This window comes from Amblyomma maculatum, chromosome 6 (assembly GCF_055883805.1).
Source record: "Amblyomma maculatum isolate TAMU_Amacu chromosome 6, ASM5588380v1, whole genome shotgun sequence".
Taxonomy (NCBI): domain Eukaryota; kingdom Metazoa; phylum Arthropoda; class Arachnida; order Ixodida; family Ixodidae; genus Amblyomma; species Amblyomma maculatum.
The window spans coordinates 12,464,658-12,489,558 of record NC_139349.1 but is presented as its reverse complement, the minus strand read 5'-3'; the positions used below and the strand labels follow the sequence as shown (position 1 = coordinate 12,489,558).

Genomic DNA, 24,901 nt, shown 5'->3' with positions numbered 1-24,901 from the left:
CCCGATTTCTCCCATATTAAGTTGAAAAATAACGCCCGATTTTTACCCGCGAATTTGAAAAATTATGAAACCCGAAAACGAATAGCCCTAAACACATGCCGAGGAACTTCGCTTGTGCGCAATATTATTCTCCAAAAGGCAGGACTTTCACCAACTAATGAGTTTGATTTGCAGTTATGAATAACGAATAACATTTAAGCTCGCAGTTTATATGTGATTTCTTACATATGACTGGGCTGCACACATTTTATAACGCCGCCCCTTAGTACCATCTTTTATGCCTTGTGGCAAACTTAGCGCCGTAAATAAATAACGTCAAATACGTACCCCGAAAAGGCTTCAGCTATTGGCTGTTCTCGTGAGTTGCTTACGGTGATGAGCGCAATTCAACGTGAACAGCAGGGCTTTGCGGGTGGCGGTGAAAACGTTTTAATGCTCAAACAGTTTCGAAGTCTGAAGACCTCGCTACATGGTCAGTATCCTTAGTCCTGGACACTGTATGACGAGGTCCCGTATCGCACCCGCTTTTGCAGTGCCCTTTGGGCCTCCAGTGTGAATTGTAGTTGAGGAGGGCACTATCCCATGGCTCTCGAGGGGATTCTGAGCGCATGGCCACACCATGTGATACCGCAGATCTCTCCACAGTGCGGGCAGCGCCCATCGATGCTGGGATCAAAGTGTTTGAGAGTACGGCAGAACAGAGGAGTGTTGGTTTGTGGGGTTTAACGTCCCAAAGCAACTCAGGCTATAAGAGACGCCGTAGTGGAGGACTCCGGAAATTTCGACCACCTGGGGTTCTTTAACGTGCACTGACATCGCACAGCACGCGGACGCCTTGATTCTCGCCCCCAGCGAAAAGCGGCCGCCGAGGCCAGGATTCGATCCCGCATCCCTGGGAACAGTAGTCGAGCGCCGTAACCACTACGCCACCCCGGCGGGGTAAACAGAGAAGAGTTCCTGTTTGTAGGCAGCCATCAGCTCATCGCGCGGAATTTGTCCCCGCTATCGCCGCTTGCGGTTAGAGCTTCAAGGGGAGTTATTTCGCATTTACTTAGCATGCATAACACTAATCACCCAAAATTTAATTCCCCATTTCACCATGGCAGCTCACTTGCCAAAATTAACTGGACTAGCTCACCTACATTGCATTTAATTGGTCAAGTAGATCAAGGATTATTACTTTTTTTTTTTTTATTTCGCGATTCCTTTGAACTTTGTGGTTTCGCCCAGGAAATTCCTGGACGGTTTATGCAATGAGCTTACAGAAGCTTTTTTTTCTTTTTTTTTTTTCTGATCTCACTCTGAAAATGCGAGATAGACATTTTTCCGTCCCAAAGTATGAACAACGAAGGCCAGTGAGTAGAATTAATCGGCCGTTTAAAAGCGTGCTCCCAATTCTCTTCGCAGTAGCGTGTGCATGCGTGTTTGCACGTGTACTTGGTGTTGCCTGCTGCTCTCTGCGAGTGATCAATTCGTGACTGCCTCGTGAGCGGGGCACAGTGAGACTGGAATGAGCCGCAGAAGTGTTTGCATGTATTACATTATTTCGGTTTATCTAGTCGGCATCAGGTGAACACCGCACCACGCTAAACGAGTATGCAGTGAAGACGCGCGTGTCACGCCACGTGTTGCAGTGACTGGTCCAAAACAATAACATCATGAACAATAGCGTAGCGTCACGAATACTGTACAGAAGAGAAGATAAATAATAGTTTAATTATTTCGTTTGCCGCTGCAAGTAGCTGTCACCGAATCTCGCCTAACATAGTGGAAACATTCCTCTTTTTTTTTTTCGGCATTGGCAAGAATGCCAGCATACGCACTCGATCATGCAGGGAACACCTGCTGCAGCAAAGCCGCGACGCACGCTGCCTGGTGATGAGCTTCGACACGCTGGAGGCACCGTCGGCGCTTCCGGCCGTGTCGGCAGACAGCGGCAGTTCACAGCTAGCGCGCATCATCCCAACGTCCGTGGTGCGGCGCGTGGGGGTGGACGACCCCAAGGTACCCAGGGGCAAGGAGTCGCCCTTCCGACGGGTTGCGGCCCTCAAGCCCGCCGGTCAGTGGCTGGTTGAAAAAAAAAAAAAGTGTTCTCGACCTGCCCAGACGGCCTAACATGAATACGATTGTCACCTTACGAACCAGAAAGAGCTCTGAATAGGAGGGAACAACAGAAAGCATGAGCGCTGCGCAACAGAAATAATTCGCGGATTATCTGGTAGCCAAGCGCTTTGCACGGCAGTCGAAGCACTTTTGCTGCTACCGGCTCTCAGAACTAGGTCTCGGCCAAATCGAATATTTTTTTTTCTTCTTTTCTTCGTTATTAACGTGTTGAGGATAACGGCTGCAGTCGCTTGAGTTAACATTGTTGTTGCGCCGCGACTATATTCCCAGTCCTGTATAGGCCTGAGAATATTAGTGTGCGGACTGTGCATGCGCGACAACCCTCGTACCCTCGTAGCAGATTCTTGAGACGTTTTAATGCATGCTCTCCCCTGGCGACAGCACACCATGTAGGCGCCACGGAGCGTATGAGATTTCGCCGAAATTCGTTTAGGTTTGCCTCCGTGCTTTTCCCTTCGTTTTTGCCGCGACACACCAACGACGGTGCAGAAAGCATTGCATACTTGAAGCAGCAACGAATACTGTTTGTTACGTTGTGGCGAAGGTTACGAAGTCATCAGACCAGCTCTCTCTGGGCGACCCTCTGACGCCAGCTTGAACACAGCTCGGATCACCTGAGAAAGCTGTTTCCTCGCATAAGAATATATTTTATAGGCAGTTTCGTCGAAGGTACCTGCTTTAATTTCGATGCTAAATTCGCCGTGATTCGGGACGAAAATTGTCGAGAATAGCAGCTAAAAGCATGTCATGCACAATAAAGCCGCTTCAGTCGTCAGAGAGTCACTATCAGTAGTAGTATGTTGTTGTTGCGACTGAAGGAAGAAGGAAAAGAATTTGCATGGGCCTGCTACTGGCTCTGTGGCTGAGCCACCTCCGCTGTCTCGTGCGGACAGAAGAGAAAATAGAGAATACAGGAAAAAGAAGAGGGAGGGAAAGACGCGCGCCGCAACAACAGCCGTCGTCCACCACCGAATCAGTGGCGGGTGCAATGACGGCCTACAACAGATAAAATTCGGTGGCTGGCTAGCTCCCAACGCAAGCGGCATTGAGCTACCGTCCCAACCCCGTAGGGACAGGAACTGCCACCCACCTTGTTGCTGGTTTGGTTTTGATTTGTAGAGCTTAACGTCCCGAAGCGACTCCCTCATGCATATAAGGGACATCGCAGTGAAGGGCTGCGGAAATTTCGACCACCCGGGGTTCTTTAACGTGCACTGGCACCGCACAGCACATGGCGCCTTGCTTTTTGCCTCCATCGAAAAGCGGCCGCCGAGGCCAGGATTCGATCCCAAGTATTTGGGAACAGTAGTCGAGCAATGCGCCACCCCGGCGGAGTAGTAGTATGTTGACGACAGCCTGTCAGGAAGAGCACCTCCTCTAGTAAACAGAGGCGGCACAAATGGCATGCTTACGCGCGATTTTCCAGCATTTGAACACCTAACGTTAACTTTAACGCTACTGATTGACTAACAAGAGCCGCAATTGTTCCTGGCGTGTTGCAGTTCCGCGCGCGACGGTGCGGCCTCTCCGCAGCGCCCTTCAGATGTCCGGTTTCGAGAGCGGCACCCGGAGCGTAGAAGGCGGTGAAGCCGTTCCTGCAGAGGATGACTCTCCTCATAGTCGCGCCTTACATCTCTGAGGTAAATTGCTATTCAAAACATTTTGATATTTCTAATACATCACGCTGAAGTATTGCGCCTCGTCCTTCAGAGGCGGGCGTCAATGTCGCACCACGAGCGCAGGCACGACCTTCCTCAGAAATTTAAAAAAGAACTTATTGAACTTGCAGGAATTGTGCCTCGCTTATGTATGTTTTAGTCTTGGTGAAGCCGTAAGCTTCTTTTATGTATTTGAGCTTGATGGTTTCGCTAAAATTGTGGTGATAGTCAGACAAGCAGGCCAGAACGGAGGGAAAAATTTTATTTCGCTTTATTTTCGCTGCGCCAGCATTTCTTCTCTCATCAGTGGCGCGGACAGGATGTGTTAGTAGAGCCTGTCATCAGTGTGACCTAGCGTGTCCGCACGAATTGTCATGAGAACAAAATCCTGTCACCATCACGGGCCGAACCACCATTCTCCCGTTCCCCAGCCTAGTCAGCAAACCACCACTGTAGGCCGGCTTCCTGAGAACGAGTCCGTAATTGTCTTTGTCTAACCTAACGACGCTGGTAGGTACTGAGGGAAAGGACGACAGCGCCTTCAGTGAGGAAAAATGAAAATTAAGAAAAAAAATCTAAAAACAAAAATGGCCTCGGGTTAGGTTATGGAGCGCAACAAAAGCATTTCGAGATCTGCGCATGCAAAAGGCAATGAATCTCTCCGGCTAGGCGGGCTCTCGGGGCCATCTCGGCGAGGCCTAGGAAAGCGGCGAGGCCTAGGAAAGCGGCGAGGCCTAGGAAAGCGTAGGGGACGTTTTTAGTAATTTCGGAACGATAGTTAACTACAAAGTAAAAGGAAAAAGAACGCGTCCATAGTGGGGACCAAACCCACGACCTTCGAATATCGCGGCCGTTGCTTGCTCTTCCAACTGAGCTACATCGACGGCTGTCCAACCTGCAACTTTGGGTATTTAGGTTGCCTGTAAAGAAACCTTGCCCTATCAAGTCCTGGAGCATCAATGGACAAGAAGTGGAAGCTGTGACAGATTTTCTCTTCTTGGGCTCCAAGATTACCCCGGAAGGAGACTGCAGCCATGAAATTAGGAGACGCCTGCTTCCGGGAAAGAGAGCAATGGTTAGCCTTGACCGCCTAGTAAAGAGCAGAGACATTTGTCTGCCAACCAAGATCCGTATAACTCGTGCTATGGTCTTTCCAGTTGTGATGTATGGATGCGAGAGTTGGACTGTGAAAAAGGCTGACCGCCGAAGAATTGACGCGTTTGAATTGTGGTGCTGGCGAAGACTCTTGAGAGTTCCTTGGACTGCCAGAAGATCAAATCAGTCGATATTGTCAACCATAAACCCTGACTGCTCATTGGAGGGTCAAATTCTAAAGTTAAAGCTCAGCTACTTTGGTCATCTGATGAGAAGAGAGGAGTCGCTGGAGAAAGATTTGATGTTTGGAAAGGTTGAGGGTCGCCGGAGAAGGGGTAGGCAGCGAACGCGATGGTTAGATGGCATCCTCGAGGCACTGCAGATGAAGTTATGTGATGTTAGGAAGATAGTGAGAGACCGGAAAGCGTGGCGTGACATGGTCCATAGGGTCACGAAGAGTCGGACACGACTGAACGACTGAACTGAACTGAAAGAAACCTTGAGAGTGATCACCAGCGCCATCCTCATCATCAGCGGTGGACATGGAACTTCTTGTGTTACCGCCAGCTTCACGTGCAACGTGATCGACAGAGAGGGTGGAAGCTGTGCGAGAACCCTCTTTTGCTCAGTTGGAAGAGCACCTGGTGCGATATTCTGAGGTCGTGGGTTCGGTTCCCACCAACGGCGCGTTGTTTTTCCTTCTACTTTGTAGTTAATTATTATTCCAAAATTACTACAGCACCAACACTGGTCTACAGCAAAAACCAAAAAATAAAAACATATCCCCTACGCTTTCTTTGGCCTCGCCGACTGTGTGTGTGTATATATATCTTTATGCGTTTGTGTTGGGGTTTTTGGCACATAAGCGACTAAGGCTATCATGCGCCAAGAACAAGGTTGTTCGTCTTTACTTTTTGGATGTAATTAATTCATTTTAAATTGTTATAGCTTGTTAAGGATCATTGCTTCTTTTAGGAACCCGAAAACCGAAAATGTGAGAAATTTCAACAATTGCATCTTCTCCCAAAAGCAGTCTGGAATGAAAAGGGGTCTGTTCAGTGTAAAATGGTGCAAAATATTTCTGTCTTAATTTCTCTAGTTTAATGCGTGTGAGTAGAATGTGATTTGTTGTTAGTTCACCTCCACATCCTTCACATAAAGGTTTGTCTTCTTTTTTTTAAGAATGAAGCCATGTGTAGGTGCGTGTGCCCGATGCGAAGCCGACATAAAATGACTTCAACAAACCGTTTTTGGTGACTACACGATGCCCATTCTTCAATGACTGGTTTAACTAAGTGTAATTTATTGTTTATTTCATTGTTCGATGAAACCGGCCATTTTGATGTCAGTTAGTTTTCCCTTTATCAGCTTCATAACAACTCTACGTGGCATGCTGACTAGTTGTACTTCATCATTACAGGCTGCTGCGGCACCTGTGTCAGCTCTCTCGTTGCCGATAAGAGGGCATTTGTAGTCAATAATGATTGGTGGGTAGGGTAGGGTAGGGTAGGGTAGGGTAGGGTAGGGTAGGGTAGGGTAGGGTAGGGTGGTGTCGGGTCGGTCGGTCGCCGGGTCAGTTTTAACGTACGTCTCAATGCGACTCAGGCTATGAGAGGCGCCGAGTGGAGGGCTCGGGTCATTTTTACGTGCACTGCCACCGCACAGCACACGGGCGTCTTGTTTTTCGCCTCCATCGAAAAGCGGCCGTCGCTCATCTTTGGACACGGTAGTCTAGCACCCTAACCCCTGCAACACCGCGGCGGGGCGTATAGTCAAGAATGGTGAAGGTATATCGCTCAATATAGTCATGACACTCCTGTGCAACGTAGCATTACCCATTACTTTACTAGTATCATAGTTATAAGGTATGTACAAACATTACGCCTAGTCATGACTCAGTCATAGTTGTAACTGATAGCCATAGTTATTTCGCCGTTTCACTAGTAAGCAAAGTTAAGCGCCTCTGCCGATTTCTTTTTTTTTTTTTAATAATTTGGAGAACTTATTGTATGAAATGTATGAAAAGGAGTATAGTCACACGGTACAGTTTTTGTATGATGTTGGCTCTGCAGGTAACTCTACTTTGTGGTATCTGGGTGGGGTGTTTGAAGTTTTCGTTGCATTTTCAAGTACAAGCAGAGATAAACTTCGTTTTCACAAGCGAGTCATTGTATGCGTCTTCTGGCCAGAAACCTCAATCAATACCGTGCTGGTGACTGCGTTGGCTCGGGCGCGGTCAATCTGTAGCTACTGGTCGTCCCTCATCAAACCCCGCAGTGCGCAAGGCTGCTTCCCAAGAAACAGGGTATAGGAAATGTTATTGGGCCCACAACACACGGATGAATAGAGCATTACCAAATGTGTGATAGAAGCTGAGTCGCTTGGTCAACGCACAATGGACACGCCTCTCTCTGTAGTTCCAATTCACCACGTCCCACACTCTAGCTGCCGGAAAGTAGGGGCTGGATGAGCGCCATCTTATCCGCTCAGTGTAGGAGATTGGTTTTTCTTCCCGCAGAAAACTTGTCCGAAAAATTGATGCGGATATCGCTGTCTGCACCCGTCACATTTATAGTCTCTACAGGATCTTGCTTAACTGTGTTTTCCCCTGCGGTGTCTCTGACAGGATCCAAGCGCCCAGTTGTCAAGCCCACCGGACAGAGTGCTGACGACTTCAATTCATAACGGCCCGATATTCCCGCGGATATTTTGATTGGCCTGAATTCAAATATTATAATATACCACCTACGTGATGTGTAATTTAATTATAGGGTTTCTAAATGCACAGCATTATATTGTGCGGCAAGTTTTCAGTCCTTTAATGAATGTATCTGCTGAATTAAGAAGTTGCGTCTAGGATCCGTTTCAGTGCAACAGAAATAATTTAATAGAGGAGATACGTATGTTGTCGAGATTAAAGCCTGTGTTTTGAAGCAGGTTCTTAATTCTTCATCTACTCTAATAGTTAGGCGTAGTCCAAAATATATTTCGGGAACACATGCCTGTACAAAGCGTGTGTATCGTCGAAAAGAAAAATATCGAGGACTCGAGTGGAGCGACCTAGATACTCGGGGGCCATGCCTGTGAAAGATATGTGCCATTTCGGGAGAAAGTGAAGAAATTCGGGCATTTATGCCCGAACTATATCTTTCACAGGCATGGCCCCTGCATATCTAGGTCGCTCCTCTCGAGCCCTCGATATTTTTTCTTTTCAATGATACACACGCTTTGTACAGACATATATATATATATATATATATATATATATATATATATATATATATATATATATATATATATATATATATTGCAGAAATTGTTGGACATCTTCTGTCACAAATAAAATATTTTTCTACGATTGATGTTTTCAAGATTCTTGTGCCTGCGGTTATTAGGATGAGGCTCAAGACAGGCACGATATTCGCTTATACGTGTATTGTACATGTCGAGGCAAGGCAAGCTTTCACCTTCTCCTCCCCCCTTCCCCGACCCCTCCATCCTCCATCAACTATATATACCGGGTGTCCCAGTTAACTTGAACCAAGGGATACAAAATAATACATTTGAGGTAAGTCAGTGAAACCAATTGCATTCAACTGCCAGCCTCCTTGCGCACTACAGGCAATTTTTTGTTTTGCAATGACTTAATTAGCTAATTATGTTAATTTTTCTAATTTAATAAATATCGACTTTAGACCAAACATGTGAATTGGAAACTTGTAGAGCACCTTCAGAAACCCCCATTCGATTAATTGCGATAAAGAAAGTCTCACGTGTATCTTTTTTTCTGGGCTCAAAAGAAAGCCCGCGAAATACAAATAATACCACGTGACTAGCGCATTTGTGCGCCGCGATTGTGGTGCTCTCAGTCGTAGTTTCAGCGAACGAAATTAGCGGCGGCCGTGTCTCGGCCCCGTTAAAGCGGCAGGCCGATATGCCTGCAATGGCTTCTTCGCCTGCGTCAGACAGCCGGCCCACGTGACGGTGCAAGTAGCGGCGAGAGCGGCGAGCCGACACCACGGAGATTCTAACAAGGTCTGCTTCTCTCCCATCAGCGAACGTCACGACGAACAGATGAGCGATACGGTATCAGCCACTGAATCTGCGCATACAGGCTTGGGTAAAGGGGCGAGATGACACCATGTGACTCGACTAAAATTAGCGCTGCATCTTCATTTGCCGGTTCTTTATCGTCACCCGCTTGTCGTGATGTAGGCTGCTGCGGTGCGTAGGCCTGGCTAAGATCGCGGTGGCGACGGGCGAGTTCCAGCTCGCTCCAACCATCGCCAACATTTCTGCCTGCCGCTGCAACGGGAAAATCGGGTCACGGCCGCAGCTGATTTCGTTCGCTCAAACCACGACTGAGAGCACCACAATCGCGGCGCTCAAATGCGCTAGTCACGTGGTATTATTTGCATTTCGCGGGCTTTCTTTTGAGCCCGGAAAAAAAGATACACGTGAGACTTTCTTTATCGCAATTAATCGAATGGGGGTTTCTGAAGGTGCTCTACAAGTTTCCAATTCACATGTTTGGTCTAAAGTCGATATTTGTTAAATTAGAAAAATTAACCTAATTAGCCAATTAAGTAATTGCGAAACAAAAAATTGCATGTAGTGCGCAAGCAGGCTGGTAGGTGTATGCAAGTGATTTCACTGACCTACCTCAAATATAATATTTTGTAACCCTTGGTTCAAGTTAGCTGGGACACCCGGTATATATAGGGAAGCTGATCTTTTCGTTATGCCAGGGGTTCGAAAACTATAGTGGCATTTGCTTCTTTTTTTGCGGCGCAGCTTTGGCGAAGCACACATGATACTGATGTATGCGCAGTGTGTGTGTATATATATATAATATCAGCTTGCCTGGCCCAAGCACGAAAGCACTATGCCAACGTCGCAACCATTCACGCCTCATGTAAAACTAATATACATTTGCGCTGTGCTATGCGCTGTGCAGTGAACATTGTGGTCTTCAAGAAGTTTCATCTGTGCCGCTCCTTCACCCGGATAAATACACCATACATGCACACACGCCATCGCGAGGTCCGCAAGCATAGCGTCGAGCAAACCCACGAGCCCACGTGACAAAAAGTGATAAAAAGAGAGGCTGCGTGGTGTACAGTAAAACACTCTCGCTAAAGACAGAGACCGCAGCCGTGCCGAGCAAGCTGACGAGAACATCGAACAAAGAGAAACCAGACGCGCGGAAGCATGCCGACATCGAAGTGGCAGCAGCGATTGTGACCGATGGCTAAGTTCGTGAAACTTGGTTCAAGGACAGTTGAACCTCTACAATTTTCTCGCTTTTTTTTTTTGTCTATTTCAAAGCCTCGTAAAGGTAGGAAGGAGGAGAAAAAATGCGGCACACATTTGCGTCTTTCTGTCAATTTAATTCGTATTTTTCCTGTTAACGCTTTTTCATGTGCACTTCTGGTTCTTCCGTTCCCTGAAGAAAATATTCATGATTTTTAAGTTAATGCGTTCTGCGAACTGAACTAATAGTTCTCCTAGTCATTCCTAGAGTTAATGCCAAATTCACCCACAGCATGGTCTCCACCCTGCTTTTTTGCCTACCATAGTATTGAAGTCCACCATCAGTACAGCATACGGCGTTTTTAATTTCTCCCTTGCCGATTCTACAGTTTTCGACTGCCTGAGCACCACGAGTACTTAGGCACACAGGCAACCTTCAGTTTATACCGCCTATAAAGCTTGATTACGATGCCTTCCACTTTCTTATTAGTGCCACAGAGCTCATCTGTGTTACCAAGTATATGCTTTTTGACAAGGAACCCTACTCCTAGTTCTAGTTTGTCTTAAAGGGACACTAAAGATACCCAAATATGCCATCAAAATCGAATAAACGGCTTTTGGTGACACTTTCGCCACATATCCAGCAGCAAAAAAAAAATCGAATTATTGCTGAGATATTGTAATAAGAAGTTGAAATTTCTTTTTTGTTTCCGCCGGTCGAATTCAAACTGTTTTCTCCTACTACGTAGTAGGTTAGGATGACGCACACACTGACGCAAAAGAAGACTCCGTGATTGCTGGCGCGCGTAGAGCGATGAATACTTCGCAGGTGCGTGCCGAGTCATGCGATGCGCACTTAGGGTAGGAGCATCTGCTGCTCCGAGCTCGTATTTCAGGCGCCGCAGGCCCAAAGCAAACTATCCGAGCACGCAGGAAGTGCCTGAGCCGGAACATAACCGAAACTGAAATGGACGCCTGTGGCGCCGCCAAGTATATTTTTATATTTGCCTTGCAACATTTACGTTGTCTTTTTGCCGTCGTTTACGCGTGATAAAAGCATGTTATCATATTCGAGACAAAACATAATACGGCATTCAAACGATCAACGTAATTCGCATTTGTAAGCCTCCGGGATCCCTTGCGCGTCACGCGATTTGTAGTTGCGAGCCTCGGCCGTATCGGCTGTGGCGGCGATGCCTGTATTCCTGTTCTTCCTCTTTACTAGGTATCTTATAACAGCTCTGTTCTCAGTAAGAGTGGCTCTTTTGTAACCATGAAACTGGCATTCTATCGATGCAAGCCCCACTTCATTTTTCTCTTTAGTGTCCTTTTAAACTTCTTTAACACAGTACACTAACCTCACTAAGCCCTGTGATTTATTTATTTATTTATTTATTTAATTTTATTTATTTATTCATAGTGCCGGCACAGGTCGAGGTAAGAGTTGCATTTTGTGAGTACAGATATTATCAACATTTTCTGCACGTAATATACAACGACAACAAACAGATGTCAAAGAACTATTTGAACATGAACGAAATTGGCACGTAACGGACCGCACATGATTTAACAAACTATAATATAGTGAGAGACAAATGAAAAGTGCTCAAATAATCAGTCTCAAATAGTGCTCAAAAGTGCTCAAATAATCAGCTTTAAAGGATAGAAAACAGGGAAGCAATGCACCTATAAACAGGTGGTAACAAGGCAGGTTTACAAATCTTATCTTTATGAAATCATGAAATGCTCTCGCTGTGCAGTTTCAAAGCCCTTAACCTCTGATTTTAAAGCAAGATCTTTGGGTAGTTTGCTCCAGTCATCTATTGTCCTCACAAGAAAAGAATAACGAAAAGAGTCCGTCTTGTAACTCAGTCGTTCGACATGTTTGATGTGTTTTATCCTTGACTGGGGGGGGGGGGGGGGGGGGGGGAATTATCAGCTACAATGTGTCTTCTGATGTTTCCTTTTTAATGGCCATGCAATATATGTTAGAAGAAAATAATGCTATTGTGCTCCATCTTTTTCTTAAGTCGTTAGTGCAGCTTTTTTCCTAAGTTCTGAAACTGACTGCATTCTAGAATAAGCACTATAAATGAACCTAAGGGCCTTGTTCTGCACACGTTCGCATTTCAAGATATTTTGCTCAGTGTGTGGCGCCCAAACAGGGCTTGCGTAGGTAAGTAATGGTAAAATTGCCATTTTATCCGCCATCAACTTCACTTCAGGCGTGGCGTCAAAAAGCTTCTTAAGCAGTGTCCAATGCTTTCCAATCGCTTTGTCACAAACTTGATCTACGTGAGATGACCAGTTTAGGTCATGTCTAAGACACACGCCTAAGTGTCTAAACTCAGTGACAACTTTCAAGATGACATTGTCGATTTTATATGAAAGGCAAGCGGCTGTTTTTTTAAGCGTCATTGCATACAAATCGTCTTTGCTGTATTAATGTCCATTTGTCACCTTTTACACCAGTTGCTGATTATGTCCACGTGGTCATTCAGTCTGTTGTGATCATCACGAGATTGTATATTAGTACAAATAATAGTATTGTCACCATAGTGTTTAATCGTTATATCTGGTGAAAAACCGACGCTCATATCGCTGATATACAAAGAAAAAAACAAAGGCCCTATCACAGACCCTTGCGGAACGCCTGATTGTACATTGTTACTAAAGCTGGCTACATTATCAAGAGAAACAAACTGCTTTCTGTGGGTTAGGTATACCTCAATCCATTTTATTACCATATTATTCTTCAACAGGTTGCTAAGTTTTAGCAATAACTTTGGTGGGACATCCTGTCAAACGCTCTCTTAAAATCGATAAAGATGATATCTATTTGTCACTATTTCGTCAATACATTCAGCAATCTCATGTACAGCTTCACTTAATATAGTAACAGTAGAATATCCGCGCCGAAAACCATGCTAATGGCTACCCAGAAGCAGATTTGCTTCAGAAAAAATATATTAAGTACGTAATTAAGATTTTGTAGCACGTGCCCGTCAGAGATATTGGCCGATAGTTTGATACGTCAGGTTTTGATCCTAGTTTGTGTATTGTGATCACTTTCGCATACTTCCAGTCGCCAGGGACGTCACCATATAAAATAGACGTATTATGTATATATCTACAAGATAGTAAGAAAACCATTCTGCATACCTTTTAAGAAAAGTATTAGGGATTTCGTCTGGTCCGACGGATTTTTTTCGAGATTTCGAGATTAAGAAGCATGTTTAGGACACCCTCCTAATTTTTATATCCTGTAAGGAAGATGTACTAGGCAATTCGTCCAGCAGTGGTGTTGGGCCGTCATCCCATGTAAATACGGACTCAAAATAGTCGTTAAAGAGGCATGCCATTTCAGTACTATCACTAACTGTGCAAGTAGCAGTTTTTAGGAATGAACTGGAAGATTTCTGTTTTGCAAATAGCGCCAGAATTTTTCCGGTGAGGTTTTAATAAACGTTGCCAAAGATTCATCCCATTTTATGCCCGCTGGCTTCTCGAACAGCACTGTTAAAGTAGTCTCACTAAATAGGCTTCTATCGTTAAGCGTTGCCAGGACCAGTTTCCAATGTATCCTGTCCGAAGTCAGAGACTTAGCACCACCCGCTGCGTCACAGATCTGAGCGCTGCCATGATCAATTGCTCCGCAGCCGCTGGCGACTGAGGGCCGAATTTTTACTGGCGCTTTCCCGAGACTGGCCACTTACTACAGCAGGGTGCCCAAATCCTTTTCTGACGATGGAGCGCGTTTTTGGAGGTCTTCACCGGGATCAGGCAGCACGCCAGGCCTGTTTATGGAGTTGCATCGACAAGTGGATTTTTATTTTAATACAATGAGGAATCGCTCAGCATCGGGGCTTGAACCACGATCCTCCCATGCGTGAGGCGGATGTTCTACCTCTTCTTCACCACTGCCTGCTATCTCCGCTATGGTTCGCGTTAAATATATGCTCTCAAAGCAAGTTTCCTGGGTCAAAGGGCGACATTTGAATGTGGACATATCTGTCTGGACGGCGAATGAACGGGAAAGGCTTGCCTAAAGTGATTTTCTTCGCGTCCAACTATTCGACTAGTTTAGGCACATGATCCGGACAGAGGACCAGACTAACCACGCCCTTAACCCATAACTAATGTAACCCAAATAAGTGTTTTATACGACTACTACTACTCCTGTATGGCTGTATGGCGAATGTCAATAGTGGAGAGAGAATATAACCTTCGCTTCTCAAAGTATGTATTTGCGCCAAAGCGGCAAATTTATGCGTGCAGATATTTCTACTTGCACATAAATATCATTTGTTTTCATGCAGTTTAACCATGTGTTTTTGTTTTTCAGGTTTAAGAGTGCTTTCTCCATCGCTATAATTTGTACTCACTGTCATTAGCAGTGCATATCATTTATACAACAGGTGCGACCAAAAAGTTTTCCTGGATCATTCTAACACCCTCGCTTCATAAGGAGCGTTGTAATCTTCGGAGACTATCGGAGTTCAGGGCCTGCTGTGGGCCCCACTGGCATCATCATTCGTAGCCGTACTCGAAGTCTTCGGCGAACGTGCTCTCCTTGTCCCTCAGCTTCGCGTAGCATTCGGACGCGTCAAAGGGGCCCCGGGTTCCTCCAAACTCCTTTGGGAGAATCTTGGCAGGGAAGCGCTTGTGCAGGGACTTGACGTCCGTGCCATGGAAATGCACCTGCCAAGGTTAGATGCCAGCGTTGTTAAAAGTAGTCATCAGCACAATGTTTTCCATAAAAGGCATGTGAGCGAAATCGATTTATCGCTCCAATTCCTACATCGTTATGTTCGATTAGTGCACATGTGCATACGTATACAGGCAAGCAGGTAGCGCGTTTAAGCGTGAACCTACTAAGATCGCGAGGTGGGGTTTTTGAATGTTTGATGAACGTTCGCTTCGCAGTAGCCTTTACATGTATGCGTACGTGAATCACATTAGTTGCGCAAAAAATATGATTGCGAAACGGGGAAAGACCTCGGTCTGTTCACAGAGATGGTCCTCCTGTTTTAATCTGGCCTGATATAAAATATAAATGCCTCCAGGAATGTCAACTTCACACTGTGATAAATAGCTTCGCTGTACAACTATTTGTATTTTTTCAGAAGTAGTTTATAAAATAAATATATTCGGTACAAAACAAATGAAACGGGAACAATTAAATCAACAAATTCGACAGGTCTTAGCCCGGGGAAGCTTCATATTAACACATATTAATTCAATTTTGAAGACAAATAAGCTGTTGCTTAGAAGAAGGAATCCCTCTCGCTTTTATATGTTCTCTTTTAGAGATAATTTGCGTTTTTGTGCTGACATTTCAGATTTCTCGATAATATTTAATTGGCTGAATACAGTGTGTGGCACCTAGGGTGTGCTTCATACCTCCACGAGGAAATTAAAGGTGCGAGGCAGTGTGCTTCGCATACATGGGAAGCGGCAGGCAGATTTACTTTTCCTGATTTCGTTACCTCGTAATGCAGGGGCAGTACAAGTAGAAAACAGCGTGCCAAAGTACATGTTCTAAGCATTCGTGCAAAGTGATATAGAAAGCCGATCGAAAAACTTCTGCTCGTTGTGCTCCGTGCGTGATGAAAATGCTCCGCGATTGCTGGCCTAAAGCAAGTGCCGGACGGGAACGTTGCCCAAAATGGCAGTAAAATATAGATTAGCATAGTCGAAATATATTGTGATCAGCACAAAAAGCTGCAAGAGAAGCACACTAATATTTCTGACCAGCTATTCACTGTCCGCTTCAGCGAAGAGAGACGAAATTCATTATACATACTATCAATGGCGCGGTGAAAGTAGACTTACCTTTGCGATCGATGATGCGTCCAGGAAAGGCGTGATCATCTTGAAGAATATGTTGAAGCTGTAGGGCTGCTTCACGATATCGACGCGTCTTTTCTTAACGGGATATCCAGGCTGGAAAAGAGGCGGAAGTGGGGTGCACATGAGCGCTGGCACAATACTGATCTTCAAGTCCAGATTTCGCTTCCTTGTTGACCCCATCCATAATCGTTCAGAAGTCCATTTGTTTCGTGCAAGCTTTCGGTGAATTATGCTAGCTCTACCACGTGACAGCTCTAAGGCAGTTTTCCGTGCCTGGGATCAACCAACTACTTTATGTGCTTAATGCAGCTTGTTTCTGGAGAACAAATATTTTGATACCGGGATTGGCACAAAGCATGAAACGTTATAGGGTGTAAGAGAAAGCCACGTCGTCCATAAGCGGTGAGAGATCGTTCTGAGATGTCACTTTTGGCAGGTGTGACATTGTTGTGGACAAAAACGTTCTCACTAAACCCGCCTGCTGTACTTCACTTCTGCCGCCACGCCACCATCTGCACGTATCTACCTTCCAACAAAGAGAAATTATTGGGGCCTCAAGTACATTCATCGTTTTCGACAAACATATCAGCAGACTATACCGTGCTGGACAGGAGCCCCATTATCTTCGTACTCATACGTTATACCTAGTCATTCCCTCATCATTTACGCATCTTTGTTTCTGTGGTGTGCCACCCATTGTCTCATGGTGCTTTATATTGCGCAGACAAGTACCGACAAGGTGGTTAGCCTTTTAATCTCATGTATTTCTTTGGCTTATGGTTAGATTATAGGCTTGCAAAATTGAATGTTAGAAAACAGGTGATTTTTTTTTCAATGATTTAGTCTGTCCCTTCATGACACAGCACGCTCGCGCTGAACGCGCCAGCAGGAATTAATACTGTTGAATACTGTGGGTAGTAGGACTAGCAACGAGAATAAATGGATCACGCGATGGTGAGCGACGCAAGATATCGCTCCCAAAGGTATAGAGGGGAGGAAAAACAAAAGACCGCAAACGTAGGGTTCTCTGAAGTCTGCTGACTTCTGTTGCTTATGAAGATACGCCATGAGATTGCCATTTACTTCCTCTCATGTAATTCACACCAACTTTACGATACATCTATTTCTGTTTTTTCTACAACAAGATTATTGTATACCAGCTCCAATGATGATGCGCTGCACAGACATACCTATAGATTTTAGTGATTTTCTGGGAAAGAGTCTTTGAAAGCATTTTTTTTTCCCAGAGTCTGTATAACTTCATGATGAAATTGAAATATCCCTCGGCATGATTCTTGAATTTTGCTTGTTCCAAAACCTTGCTCTACTGGGTTTCTGTGGCAGTCTGGCCTATTCTTGAGAGCACAGGATAAAGTTCAATAGCAAAGCGTCCTGCAATGTTACACACTTGCCTTGTAGTTATTTAAAAGCTCAGCCAGTTGGGCGTATGTGGCATTTTTAACAACTCGCTGCGAGCGGAAGAAATTCAACACACATTTTTGCCAGGCATTTAAAGCTTAGACAATTCCCATAAAGGTGTGCATAAAGATATCTGGTGATATCCGCACTTCCCTCACAATTCGACGATGTTCTAGGATCCTGGCTCTAAGCTCCTCAACTCACAAAGACGCTGGCGATGCCCCCCAGCCTCGTGGTAGGCACGGCCAGGATGTTGCCGTAACCCCAGCCGTCGAAGTCGCACAGCATGGCGAGGCCGTTCTGTTGCGCCGCCTTCTTCGTGATGGCCCACTCGAAGCACAGCAGGATGGCGCGTACGGCGTCGATGAATGTCACCTATGACCCAGGAGTCAGGCGACAGAGGATGCTTCTCAGATAATTTGATATCAGAGCTGTTAATATAGGAGCACACTGCTGCCCAACTATGCCTAATAGTAAACAGCTTTATAGTAGCGATTTTTTTGGCTAGTTAAAGCTAGTTGATGGTGAAAGATATAAAGTCACACAATGTGAGAGTGCCAAGATTCGAATGATTGACATAGCCGCACTGATAAGACTTGGTATGCTCGGCTGTGCACCCTATATTTCAGACAAGACCACGGCAACATCATGTGCAATTTGCGGCCATAACAATGCGATCGTATCCGCTTTTTGACACGCAGTATTCAGTGTTTGTACATGTTTAACAAATGTACAGTGACAAGCAGTCTAGAGAAAGTATCACACACTTATATATGCTGCTGTTTCTATCAGAGCATGTCATGTACTTACGCGGTCGTGTTATTCCAAACATTTCTTTTTGTTTCATTTCATTATTCTCCCATCTTTTTACTGCTCCTGGTGACGCAAGCCGTGGGAAACGAAGTCACTAAGCAGGCTGCAGCAGAAGCATGGCTATGGTGCAACTTAGCTACTTGCATAAACACATCCCACTGGCGGATCGGCGATGACACAAATGAATGGCGGAGTATGACGACGCGTTTTACATGTCTCACGAACTTTATCGGCCCTTAAAGGCTTGCGCAAGGACCTTGCGGTGATTGGGATGGTGGATTGGTGGGCGTGTTTTATGTCGCGGCAAAGGCGGAGTGGCTAGCGCTGCCACCACTATCATGCTAGCAATATCTATCATGGGAACTCGTAGGCGCGTGCGAATACCTGAATATTTTCGAATAACGATTGGGATACGTCAACCTATGGGACTGTCTGAAGAAATCATGCGCTTGTTAGAAATAACTCGAAACAGATGTTGTATATGTTTTCAAGTTATCGAATATTCTTGGAATGATTGGCACGAAGGCGGCATAAGGCACGCCATAGTTTTCTTCGACGGCTATTTCGAAAACAGGGCCCACTCCGAATAGCAATCCACGCGCCCTTGATCTGTGTCCACGGGAAGGAGAGCTCAGAGCCACGAAGCTGATGAATCGTGTTGCGCGCTCATGCGGGCTCCAACATCGAATGACGATAAAGGATTCAGTCGGTTTAAGTATAGAATTGGCCTTCTTGCACGATATCGGAGGCCATGGATGATAACTCATGACCCTCTCCTCAGCTGAGATGTCGCGTTAATTTCCTTGTATGTGGTCGTCATCATATGCGTATGACAGGCGAGTCGCAGATTTAATATGTGGTTTTCATGTTGCATGCTTCCCGATGGACATCAGTGTTACTTCATTAGACAAATACAGTTTTGACTTCTTGAGTTAAAGCGTTGCGCCTGGAGCTTAATTGGTTTGCACGAATTTTTGTATTTCACCATTATTCGCGCGAGAAGCGAAAGTTCATACAAATATTCGTCTCACATTCTATTCGGTTGTAAAGTTAGTTATTCGTATTCGATTTGGTTACAAAAAAAGTATTAATCGCATACCCTTGCTTATTCACTTCCTCAACCTCTGTTTCGTTACAGTTGACGTCATTCGCAAATGTAAAGGAAACTTTATTCGTCGTTACAAAACACGGCCCCTGGGTTACTTCCCATGTGTTCAGTTATGTCCGTAATGTGGGCTAGAATACTGCGAAATTTAATTCCGCGGCAAATGGTCCTCGCAATTTTATTGTATTACTGAATATACAGATGTGTCTTTTATTTATTCCCTGTATTTTTATTTCCTGCTTCTACTTGGCTGCTTTTGTATTCTGTGTTCATCACTAGCAGACATATTTCACTGACTTCTATGGGACAGCTAGGTTTAACAAATAAGGATCCCTGCTGTGAATGACTCTTAGTACAATGTCGAGGTTTGTAGTCTGAGAGCTGTTAACGATATGAAATTACACGATGACTATATGGATGCGTCGTGTTTTCTTTTGCAAAAGAGATGCTGAAAAACACCCTGGTACATTTAGCAAGAATAAAATATGGTATTCGAAAAGGTTTCAAAATATCTCTCCACTCTTTTTCACGTCCTTAATTTTTAAGAACTCAGTCGTTCTTATCTGATTAATTGGAAAATTATGGTCCACTTGGCCACATCAGGCAGTGATGCATACTTTTTTTTTAATTTCGCGAATATTCCAGTGAATTGTCGAACGCTGTTTCATGTTACGTAACAATACACTGTATGGCCAAACAACACACATGTTGCGTTCTATAGCCGTGCAACTTGTGTCATTGCAGACTTCTGTATAAAGGCGCTGCTGTGTCGAATTTTAAATTTCTGCAAAAAGAAAGAGTAAATAACATCAATTCTATGGTCATTGCTTTCCCCTACATTCTGATGTGAAATGGTGCAAGCGGCTCGGAGAGGCGGCTATAGGCTTCCCCTGCTTACAGACGCGTCCGCGAATTGTGCTTTTGACCTTGCCCTAAGATGAGCGCACTGTTATGGCCGGGAAAGAGAGAGAGGCATTTAATGAAAAACAGAGAATTTAGCCTGCGTTTAGATTTCGCTGGCATACTACTCTGCGTAGGAAGGGGAATTATGGAGGGAAAGATTGAAAAGGAATGGTGAGGAAAATAAAAGAAATGAACGGGGAGATAAAATGCGGCCATTAAATGCGTTGTAGGGTGCATCGTGGAGGAGTGGTATAAAATGAAATGATGAAATGCATAATCTGACAAATGTGCTTATAGAGTTCATAGCGTGCAAAATACCTGAGGGTAACATACAAGGTGAATTTAGAGTTTGTCAAAAAGTCGTCTCTTTCAAATACGTAAATAAAAAGTTCATTGCGAGTCTCTGTTGCCTAGGGCAGGCTAAGGTACCTCAAACACTGTCCATTGTTAAAGACACTGGGAAGAGCATTTCCATGCTATGTTCATAGTACGCACGCTTGTCAGCGTACACAGGGCACTCAAGCAGGATATTTTCCACAGTTTCAATCGAGCCACAGTTGTCACAATGCGGACAGTTCATTTGACCGAAACGGTATCGCAAGCAATTTGAGCATGCACAGTTCAGGCGAAGTCGGTGGTAAAGAGTTTCTAGTTGGCGAGGAAATTTCGGAGGGAGTCTTGATCTTATATGAGGGTCATTTGAGTAAAGAAATTGGTAGTGATGTGTCAGCAAGCTCCAAAGTCAATACTTTGCTTCGCAAGCAAATATTTTAGCCAGTTAGGATGCATCAGATTTCGTGTAGAAAGCCCGAATGTATCTGTAATGTTGGTGGCCATTATGAGCCACTTCACCTGCTTTCTCATTGGCTATAATGCCACAATGAGCTGGTATTCATTGAAATGTTATGCAGTGGCCTGCGGCAATAGCCAAATGATATAGATACCCGATGTCGAGGGAAACAGGCAGATGATTGGTTTTCTTCAGCAGGTTATATAGGATTCGCAGAGATGATCTGGAATCAGTGAAGATAACCCATCGTCCGGGTGTTTGGCGCAGGATATAGGAAACAGCTTCTTTAATGCCATGGAGCTCAGCTGTCGTAGATGACGTGTTCCGCTGCAGCCGGTAAGACTGATACACTGTTTGTTGAGAGGACTAAAGGCCACATGAAGAAGTGTCTTGAGTAGTTGAACCGTCGGTGAGTATGTGGGTGTACTGCATATATTCCTTGGTTATGTAGGCGAGGGTTACTTTCGAAAGTGCTGCTTCGGGCTTCTATTCGCGGTTCGCATGGCTCCTGCAGCGGTCGACAACTGGAGCCGAGCGGGTGCCAGCGAACGCCTCACGCCCCTTTACAAGTCCCTTGGCGCACTGAAGGGAAACCTCGGCGTTAGACAACTCCGGACCACAGCCGGTCTCGAGGGAGAACGCGCTTCTCTTCCTCGAGTCCGGCCGTGTCCGGACACGACCTAGACTTCACGACGCCGAAGCCCGCCGCCGACGTCGTAGATGCCCGCCCTCCTCTCTCCCTCGCTCCGCGGCCGACTCGAAGCGGAAGACTAGCGCACCCAAGGCTGCGCCGACACGCTTGTGCCCCAATGAAATCGCCCGTGCCATATCCTATAATGTAAAATATATCGGGTCTATAAATTAAGCCCTGCTTGCTGCGTGGTCCCGTGCGGAGAGTACCTGTTCAGGGTTCCAGGCGCCTGCCCTAAGGACGAGAATGAAGCGGCCCTTGGTGTCCTTGTCGGGCAGCAGACCGACGAGGTTCCTGGAGAAGACGTGATCCAGCTCCGTGGGCATCAGGTTGCGGTACAGGTCGGCCTCCTTCCTCTTGGAGTCGTAGTAACGCTTGATCACCTCCATGGCGCGCTTAGGCTTCATGTGGCCGAACCGCAGGAACCGCATCAGGAACTCGGTGTCAGTCTTTGCGTTTAGTGACTGCTCCTCTGTGCCGCGCACGTATAAGCTCAGTTAACACCGCGAATTCGACTCGCGACTGACAGCTGCCTCTCTGGCACTGAACAGACAGCAAAAGAATCCCTTCCCCAACACACATGGCCACATTTGAGGAGGATGTCTATACAAGAGATTACTGTCATCGCAATTTGCAATCGATAAAAAATATGTAAGTTGAGGACAACCCAGAGGGCTATGGAACGAAAAATGGTAGGGGTAACATTAAGAGATAGGAAGCGTGCAGAGTGGGTCAGAGAAATAACTCAAGTTACCGACATTCTAGTGGAAATTAAGAAGAAATGGGCATGAGCAGGACATGTAGTGCGAAGAGAGGATAACCGATGGTCGCTTAGGGTAACGAACTGGATTCCAAGGGAAGGAAAGCGTAGCAGGCGGCGGCAGAAAGTTGGGTGGGCGGATGAGATTAAGAAGTTCGCAGGGGTCAAGTGGATGCAGCTAGCACAGAACCGGGTTAAGTGGAGAAATATGGGAGAGGCCTTCGCCCTGCAGTGGGTATAATCAGGCTGATGATGATAATGATGATGATGATGATGAAAAAATATTCCACTGGTGGGTACCTCAAACTGAAATTTTATTGCTTTCACTTCGCACCTCCTCTAATGCGAACAGGGCTTGCCTGGAGCTGGCTACTTGTTATACTGGAATAAGCAGCGCAAAACTTGGCTCAATACTGGCACAGTGTCACAGTGTTGGCAACGTCCGGCCTCATCTGGGGCCAGACAATGCTAACACTGGCCCATGGCCTGTACGTGCTACTGGGGATAGGCAGTGTCGTGCGCGCTGTGTGTTGCCCCAAGCACCGGGAGAACGAACGGTCCGGTTTCGTGTGTTTGTGTGTGCCGTGCGTTCCGCGAAGCGTTGGCGGACTGAACACATTCCCGAAACCAGGGCAGCCTTCCTTCTGAAGCGGTGGTGAAGACCCGAGAACCAGCGCCGGGAGGACGACAAGGAGAAGAAATTTATGGGCTCCCGCAGGGCGCACTGCCCGTGTCATCTGAGCTGGCCGCTGCCCGCGGCTGGGAGCGGGAGCCTGCAACGGTCGCCGGCTTCTCGGAAGCGTTCGAACCTCCGAGGTGTCGGGAGCTTGGGACGCCAAGACAGCCGTGGACCTGGCAAGGAGGACTCTCGGAGGGAGAGAAGGATCGGAGGCAGCACGGTGGGCGCAACGACGAGAGGAGAGGACAGAAGGGACTGAACCGGAGTGTCGTGCGGAGAGGCCGCACTCCGAGTGATACGTGTCATATGCGCGCAACATGTAAATAAATTCCTAATAATCAAGATATGCCAAGTGTGGTCGAGCTTCGTCGGGAAATGCCAGAGGGGCAGAGCAAGGGACCTGCCTGACTGGCAGTATACGAGTAATGTGACATTGCCTGTAAGCACGCAGTTCCCCTGTCGAGCACGGTCCCCGAGGAAGGGTTTAGAACGACCAACGCCGCTACAGATTAGGGTGGACAGCATAATGAACACTCGAACGAGGCACGTCGCGCACATCAACAGCCATAAGTGACGTTTTCGATGCCAGCAAGTCACATATGGGCTGAGAACATATGTTACGAAGTCGGGGCACTACTGAGCAGCTGGTGACCGAAAAATACGGAATTGGCAAATCTATGAAAAATGTCTTGAGAGCACTACTGCTTCACATGAAACTACCTAAGCAATTGACAAGTGGCCACGACGAAATTTCATTTTTCCATATATTGACGAAATCATGGCATGTGCAACACATACACAAAGCCATCACACGTACGCTAACTGAGCCTGAAGTTTTGAATCTGGTCTTCAGCACTGAGAGTTGCAGCCGCAAATAAATTTCGGATTATAGAGACCCATCGCCTTTCCTTCTACAGGGAACCCTATGCAGTGTATACATATATGACACATGCAATCCTTATAAGCTAGCCGATATCCTTAACTGGGGTGCACATTGATTATGTTAACTTCTTTCTGCCACGACGGTATTTGTGAAAACTTCTTTTACGAAAGCACGATGATGTCCCTCATTCGCAAATGCATCATCTGATCGAGTACAACGCAAATTAATCATTACATGTTCAGCCGGCTTAAAAACATTGCGCTCGATCCTGTTTTATTGCGTAAGCAATACTACGCCAGGTTTCAGCCCATTTCGTAAACCCGGCCACGTTTGACATTTAAAGCGACCGCAGATGGGGCCCCTCTTCAAGCCGTCGGGTAAACCCGGTCGTTGGCCACACCGTGCCGCAGAAGCAGCAGATAATGAAGAAGTAAAAGAAGAACAGAAAAAGCTACGTCTGCTTTGCTTACACAACCTACCGGGTTTAACTAAAGCTAAACCTCAGCTAATTTTATTGCTGATTCTTTTACTGATTCGCTAGATTTGTTTTTTCGTGCTATGGAAAAGCTACGCGGTCATTTCTATCCGGCCTTTGTCATCGCGAAGGTAGACAGAACGGCGGGTCAATGCACTCACGGTCAATGAGCCGCTTCAAGGCTTTGATGGCTCGCGACTCCGGCGGACTCGATACAGGCGACGTTTCATCCGTCTCGCTTTCGTCTGGTGAGGCCGGCGACGGTGGAGATGTCATGTTTCGCTGGCAGCGAGCTGTCTGAGTAGCTCAGAATGAGAGCAGAACGAGGCAGGTGCTTGCGCTTCTTCTTCCTTAATTCGGAAGAACGCATAGGTGTTGTTGCTACTGCTGCCGTTGCTGC

At 46.0% G+C, this 24,901-nt stretch overlaps 2 protein-coding genes across 2 annotated transcripts in view; one reads left to right on the top strand and one right to left on the bottom strand.

Annotated features, from left to right (window-relative positions):
• LOC146185094 (uncharacterized) overlaps positions 1-8,008 on the top strand; it is a 49,917-nt gene extending 41,909 nt beyond the window's left edge. Inside the window, exons 20-22 of the mRNA XM_084605469.1 lie at positions 1,836-2,059; positions 3,627-3,764; positions 7,504-8,008. Coding sequence (XP_084461595.1) covers positions 1,836-2,059; positions 3,627-3,763 — 361 coding nt within the window. The 3' untranslated portion in view covers position 3,764; positions 7,504-8,008. The remainder of the gene's footprint in view (positions 1-1,835; positions 2,060-3,626; positions 3,765-7,503) is intronic.
• Positions 8,009-14,660: 6,652 nt separating this feature from the next.
• Positions 14,661-22,135, bottom strand: LOC146185093 (alpha-tocopherol transfer protein-like). Its single transcript, XM_084605874.1, has 4 exons — positions 21,914-22,135; positions 17,607-17,777; positions 15,966-16,076; positions 14,661-14,831 (listed from the first exon to the last, which is right to left on the bottom strand). The coding sequence occupies exons 1-4, from the start codon at positions 22,133-22,135 to the stop codon at positions 14,661-14,663; spliced, it is 675 nt and encodes a 224-aa protein (XP_084462000.1).
• Between the last annotated feature and the right edge of the window lie 2,766 nt (positions 22,136-24,901).

What these genes read in the sequence shown, in the direction of transcription:
- LOC146185093 (XM_084605874.1), bottom strand. Translation starts at nt 22,135, where the DNA reads ATGCGGTTCCTGCGGTTCGGCCACATGAAGCCTAAGCGCGCCATGGAG. An exon ending in GGGGCATCGCCAGCGTCTTT is followed by an intron (nt 16,077 to 17,606) that starts GTGAGTTGAGGA and finishes CCTCTTTTCCAG; the next exon opens with CCTGGATATCCCGTTAAGAA. An exon ending in ACGCATCATCGATCGCAAAG is followed by an intron (nt 14,832 to 15,965) that starts GTAAGTCTACTT and finishes TAACCTTGGCAG; the next exon opens with GTGCATTTCCATGGCACGGA.